Consider the following 7,030-nt stretch of genomic DNA (forward strand, 5'->3'; position numbering starts at 1 on the left):
AGTTTCCTGTAAAAAAGTACAAACATGATTAGCCGCGTTTGAATCTAATATCCAGGTAAGGTGAGAATTTTCCACTATACATGTTTCAACAACTAGTAAATCATATTTACCTTATTTATTCTTTTCTGCTTTCTTTTCAGCCAGATATTTTGGGCAATTACGCTTCCAATGCCCAACCTCTCCACAATGGAAACATTTTTCCTTGGGAGTTTTGTTTTTGTTTTTCTTCGTAGCGATTTTCTTTTTCCCTTTTCCTTTCGTCTTCATTTGAATGGTTTTATCTCAGAAGAAGAAGGACCAACTTTCTTATCATCAACGGGTTTCATACCAACCGTGGACCCTTTGTAAAACTTTTTCAATTTGGAAATAACATTTATTTCGTTTTCCTTGAGTTTCATCATCGACTGATAAGTTTGAAATTCATTCAACAACGTCATTAAGTTATAAGTGATTTTGTTCATGACAGCATTTGTCTTGAATAGAAGATAGCTGTCTGGAAGAGATTCTAGTATCATGCTCACTTGACTTATCTCGTCCATCATAGTCCCGTGAGCCTCCGCGATGTTAAAATGGACCATCATGTCGAGAATGTGTTCTCTTACATTGCTCCCATCTTTCATACGTATTACATACACATATTTGATGGCTTCATGTCTAACAGACGATGACGGTTGCCTGAACATCTCCTGTAATGATGCCATGATCTCACTAGTTGTGGGCATGACCTCATGTTTCTTGTTGAGTACATCAGATATACTCACCAAGATATAGGCTGGGCCTTTTTTGTTTGCCCTCAGCCTCCTATCATAGACATCCTGAACATTTCGGGTAGCCATTGATCTGAGAACTGGAGGACCCTCCTCCGTTAACACGAACCTCAAATCATCTACTACTAATATTGTATTGATATTTGATTTCCAATTCGAGTAACCCTTTCCATTAAATTTTTCAGAAGCAAGCAATTGTATGATTGAGTTTGACATTGCTGAAACATTTTAAACAAACTCTATTAAATATGCATCTAAATCCATTTTAGTAAAACTAATAAAGTACCCAATAAATCCTTATTTATTTGCAAGGATACTTAAGTGATTTAGAACAAGTGCTACCGTGGGGTAGTCACGAATTCCTTCACAGAAGCAAGATAGTTCTTGACCAAATACTATTATCTAGAATAACTCATATTGCAATAGTTCTTTTTGGTTATCATTTTCGGTCAAGATCTTAACTAACACTTAGCAATTCTTGTAAGCGTGACCCGCCATTTTCAGATCTTATAGAATGGTATGAATGTGCCTTTGAGATAGAAGACAATATCAAAGACGTAACTATAAGACCTTATTCATTTTACTGAAGCCTGGATTATTCCGAATTCTATGCTACAACCCTCCGTAGGGATCGACACGGTTAACGACTAGCTAGTGCGCATAAAAACGGCAGCAGGTGTAACATAGGAATCTCACAGTTCAAACTAATGGAGAAGATCGTAAGACAATGTTGACACATTTCCTTCACCCACTTACTATGAACCACTTCCCTTATTCACCTTGTTATTGACCCATGCAAACACTTTCCGTATGGAGCAGTCGAGGTAAAGTCAACAAGAAGTCGAGCATGGATCTTACGATGTGAACTCTTGAGGACGTGAGAGCTAATAACTATATATCAAATATATTTTTAATCTCCCACTGCAGTGTTCTAAATGTTTGGGTAATATACTTAGTAGGCATGACAGCTAATTTCATACAACCTAAGTCTAAGTGGTTTTTCCAAATATAACTCTTATAATTGGATTTAACCTATATTGTCTAGGTGATAAATCATTTTATTACCTCACATCGCTCACACAAGCTCATAAAATTAGTTAACAACTCTTAATTGTTCAGTCATAATCCCTAGGTAGGAGGTGTTCTGTAAATCGTCAACTTAAGTACCCCCAGCCTTAGACAGGTTTATGAACCGATATGAGTTTGTAACCGTATTTTATAAGGCAACAATCTATTTTAACGATTAAAATTAGTTGTTAACCTAAGTGAGCATGCAGCTGTTCTTTGTTATGGATTTTAAACGTCTAATCAATTTTATAACAACTTACAAAATTTAGACATGCTTAACATCCACAACATTCAACAAAGGTATCTAATATAATTATTATATTAAAGACAACTCTAACATGCATACTATATATTATAACAATTATAATATACTTTCAATGCATGTAACATGCTACCTACAGTGGGGTTTTAAATCTACATGGCATACTATATGCATATACATGAATTATTTAACTATCACATACATCTCATGCATAAACAACTAAATACTAACTATTATGGTTTTCATTTTGGCATAAACAAGCAAACAAATGGCTAACTATTACAAATAGCTTCAAAACCGTCTTTGAATCGCTCGAACCGCTCCAAATTGAACCCAAACATCTTTAACCAGGCTGTATGAGTCTGAACCGGATCAACAAAATCTGAACCAGACCAACTAAACCATTAGAGGCTGAACCAGATTGGACCTTGAGCAAGCCGGTCGAACCAGCTGATCTCGGTTCAACCTCAAAGTGCTGCTAAGGCAGATCGTGTAGCGCTGAAGGTAATCGTCTAGTGTCATCGCCTTATATTGAGAGGAAGTACATAATCACTTAGTGTTTGCTAAAAGCTAAACGATCATTTAGCTCTATTGCATAGAATTAGACGATCGCTTAGTTCCATCGCCGTGCAATCGCTTAGCTCCATCGCATAGTACTAAGCGATTGCTCAACATCATCGCCCAACGTATTCATGTCATCATTTAGTTTCTGTCGCAGCTAAATGATCACTTAACTCCATTGTATATAACATCATCACGTCGCTTAGGATTTATTTACACAACCGCTTAGCTCCGTGACTAAATGATCGCTTAGTGCTATCGCATAGCACTTCATCGCATCGTTTAGCACACATCGTAGCTAAACGATCGTATAGCGCCATCGTTTAACAAATTCAACGTATTGTTTAGTTCCCACGACAAAGCTAAACAATTGCGTAGCGTTATCGTATAGCAGATTCATGAATCGCTTAGCTCCTACAGGTACACGATCGCTTAGCGTTCAACATCACAACGACCAATGCCTATTGCTAAACGATCGTCTAGCTTTTCTTCTCATCGTGTAATGTCTGGAGCTAAACGATCATTTAGCAATTGGACCTCAGCAACAAATTTGAGCAAAAGCTTAAAAAACTGGAACCACAACTCGACCTCCTTCGCTTGTTTCTTCAATTACATCTTAATTTCAACTATAATGACTCTAAATAAATTACAGACTCTTACTAATACATAAATGCTCATCAAACAAGAGCCAATTAGAAATTTAATTGAGAAATTAAAGAGAATTAAGATGCCAAAACTCAGAAAACCATAGCAGTGTTATAGTTTCATACATCTCATGAAAAACACCTACCACACCAAATTAGACCAAATTGAATGCTTAAAAGATGCTCTGATACCAATTGAAAGAGTTAAATAACATGCAGCGGAAGTATCAAGGATCCATAAGCATTCAAATTTGAATTTTGGCAGAAACTAAAGCATGCTTTTCTAAAAAGAGGGTTTTAAGATCTTACCTTTGAAGAACTCTCCAAGAAACTGAGTGTACAACAACAATTTTCACTAGAAATCACCGTGAACTACCTCAAAGCCTTCCCTACTATCCTCTTGGAGCTTTAGATAGAGTTGTGGGACTCAAGAACAACTTGAAAAGGTGAAGAACAATGAAGAACCTAGAGCAGCCGAATAAGAAAAACAGTTTCTTCTTACAGTAATTTTTCTCTAAACATTTTGTATTAATTCTTCTCAAATGACTCCAATCTTTTTTATATATTACAGATGAACATGCAAAGAGGTGAAGTGCATAGCTTGCAGCTCATGCTTGGAGAATTAATGAAGAGAAGATAATGGCCTTTGTGTGAGCATAAAGATGAAGGTAATGGGATCATATCATATAATCGAATTTCCTCTTGTCAATTTGAACATTTCAAATCAACACTAAGAATTGATTCTCAACTTGAATCTATTTAGCTACCAAGGGGAACTTATGGCCCTGTAGCTTGAAGCTCCAATGGTACGTGAATAACTGACTAAACTCTTTAGTCATGGGATCCACCACCCGTTAACTGCCAGGCATTCCACTATAGACTGACAGCTGTACTCTCCTTACTACAGATATATTATGTGTCCATATCAACCAATCAAAAGTGCGATAACTTTTCATAGATCGCTCGTAAGTACAGCTAGGCCAATAATCGTTATGTCTCTATACTTACATCTAACTTCTTATGTACCACTGATCCCTCTAATGAATATAAGTCATAGTCATACTATGCTAAGTCCTCTCTTTCAAAGAGAAGTTGTGGCCACTATGTTCAAGACCCGGAATCAGCCCTTAAGAGAGAAATCTATCTACTTACCCTTGCTTTGGGGAAGAAGTGAATTCCATCTTGTATAAATAAGTTTCCAGCTCCCAAATCAGACAAATCCCCAAAAAGTTAGGCATGCTGTGTTGGCAATCTGGTCACTTTCACCCATACTAATCAAAGGACTGCCCTCAAAGGCAGGAACTCCCAAAACACTTAGGATTAAGGTCATGTCACCTATCGTTAGGTGAGATATAAGTCTTAAGTATGAACGGTATTATATACATAGGCTAATCATCTCGTGGTCTGGTGTTATACAAACTCTTTGTATAGGACACCCCCGCTCGCATGTCTCCAGATGAATGGTCAGGATCTACCATCTGTAGTAGTTCACAACACTTGCAAATCTCTACAAAGCGGGTCGTATCCATAGTGTCACAAAGATCAGGTATCCCTCCTTAATCCTTATACTACATACGTTTTTAGGTTATCACTTAAGGCATGATTCACTTTCATATATATGCTTAAGTTTACATACATTAACCATAGAGCTTTGTTTATTGGATATGAGTAAATGCCAAATAAAATAACTCTTATTTTATTCATAACAATGTGTATAGATTACAAACTACGAGACTCCGGGAGAATTAGGACACCAATCTCAATATTTCCTCACTTGCTTCTTGTCCAATTCTTATATTCTTCCTGAAAGTACATTCAATCTTAGAGTCAAAAGGCAAAACAGTAGTGTCTTTGCCCATGGGGTGTGCACAAAAGAAAACACCAACCAACATTGGAACAAAAATAAGTCTTAGCCTAGAATATCTCCAATTCTTGAATATTAAATAGCAAACTGTTATCTTTGATCCTCGATAACGGTGCCAAAACCTTGATGCAACCATGCAAGTGCACGTGGTCAAGTTATTGTAATTAAAATGGTTTAAGAGGTTGAGTATCGTCCACAGAAATCAAATTAACAATTTGTGCTTATTTATTTAGAATTATGCCAATTTTAGCTAAGGAATAAAAAACTGTGTTGAGTTTGTGATAATTTGAAAGCAATAAGAAAAACAATTAAAATATTTTGAAAATCCAAAAGTTCAAGCATTTTAGGATGTTGAATCCATTAATTACTTCATTAGGTCTATTTTAGAAAATTCATGGAATAATGTTGAAACAATATGTTTAAGTGTAGAAACATAGATCAAGAATAACCTATTCTCATCCAACTTAAGTGATAACTAATTTTTTGATATCAAATTAAGAAGCAGGACATTAAACAATGTCATAATCAACTTTCACTACTAACCTAACTATTTTATGTGAGATTAATAATGATTCAACGATATATGTCCCGTTAAATATTCAATCCATCAAAAATTCAACCTAACATGTATAAAGGCCAATCAATATGAAGTAATCACAATATCATTGAAAAGCATAAAGTTTAACAATCATCCATGAAAGCACTAACACTTAACCTAAATTCATAATTAACAACATCAACACCCTAAAACTAAAAATTTTAGCCACTCATAGCTCTCAACCACATATTTGCATACATAATGTCATGCATAAACAGTAAAGAAAGAAAGGAAATTGAAGAGAAACTACTATTGAAGCCTCCTTCTTTTTGACTCGTCCAAAAACGCCTTGGTCTTGACCCTGGGACCTCGAATGGCCTCCACAATTTTTCTTCACATCTCTACTCTTTTTTACAACAAAAGCACACTTTAGGGCTCTAGAATTTCGAGATTGAGGATGAATAAAAACCCTAGAATGTATATAAAAATCTTTCCAAAAATTACAAAATTTTCAAAAAGAAAAGAAAGTCCGCATTGCGACGCTCTAGGATAGCACCATGAAGCTGTCCTTTTGAAACTTCTCCGCTCGCGTCCATCTGTTGCAACATAGCACTACGCTTTGATTGAGCATAGTGATGTTCACCTAATGCTTCGGTGCTCTGAGATGATCGTAAAACAGGTGCTCTCGAGTGATAACACTAAAATTGTGTGATCTTCCTCTATTTAATTTGGGATTGTTAAGCTAGTTAATGTGTTTAAATGGATGGTTTTATAGGATGTAAGTGTACAAAAGGTTGAATGAAGTGTTCAGGATAAAAAAAACATAAAAATTTCCAAGATAGGAGCTAAATTGAACAAATGGAGAAAGTAGGCCAAGAAATTGCTTAATTTTGCCCAGCCGGAGTTTTGCAATGCTGAAAGGTAGTAGCCAACGATTTTGTGAAGAATAGGGCAGTGTTGCAATGCCTACGAACATGAAGGCGGACGCGCGGAGACAAAGTAGCATTGCAACCCTATGAAAAACTTCTATAAATAAACCGTCACTTTGAGCTTAGGTAACACACATCGAAGCACACAGATGCCACTATGTTTTTACTCGATTTTTTCTTCTCATTTGACCAGATTATTGATTTTTCTTGCCCCTTTGAGCACCATAGAACTTGTAGAAGATGATTTGTGGCTAAAGGATAAGTACTTAGCTTGGATTTTGTAGTTTATTTCCATTCCGTTTTTGTATGAGAATTTATCTTGAATTTATTATTCAATCTATCTTGCATGGGATAATCTGAAAAATTGGCTATGTTTGCGTGGTTGATTTCTTTGATT

General features: G+C 35.9%; 1 protein-coding gene across 1 annotated transcript; it reads right to left on the minus strand.

Moving 5' to 3' along the window:
- Nucleotides 1-263: 263 nt before the first annotated feature.
- LOC150037169 (uncharacterized) lies at nt 264-983 on the minus strand. The gene has a single exon (XM_090311901.1). The coding sequence runs from the start codon at nt 981-983 to the stop codon at nt 264-266; it is 720 nt and encodes a 239-aa protein (XP_090168027.1).
- Between the last annotated feature and the right edge of the window lie 6,047 nt (nt 984-7,030).

Source organism: Benincasa hispida, chromosome 3, assembly GCF_027475165.1.
Source record: "Benincasa hispida cultivar pf3 chromosome 3, pf3_genome.v1.1, whole genome shotgun sequence".
Classification (NCBI taxonomy): domain Eukaryota; kingdom Viridiplantae; phylum Streptophyta; class Magnoliopsida; order Cucurbitales; family Cucurbitaceae; genus Benincasa; species Benincasa hispida.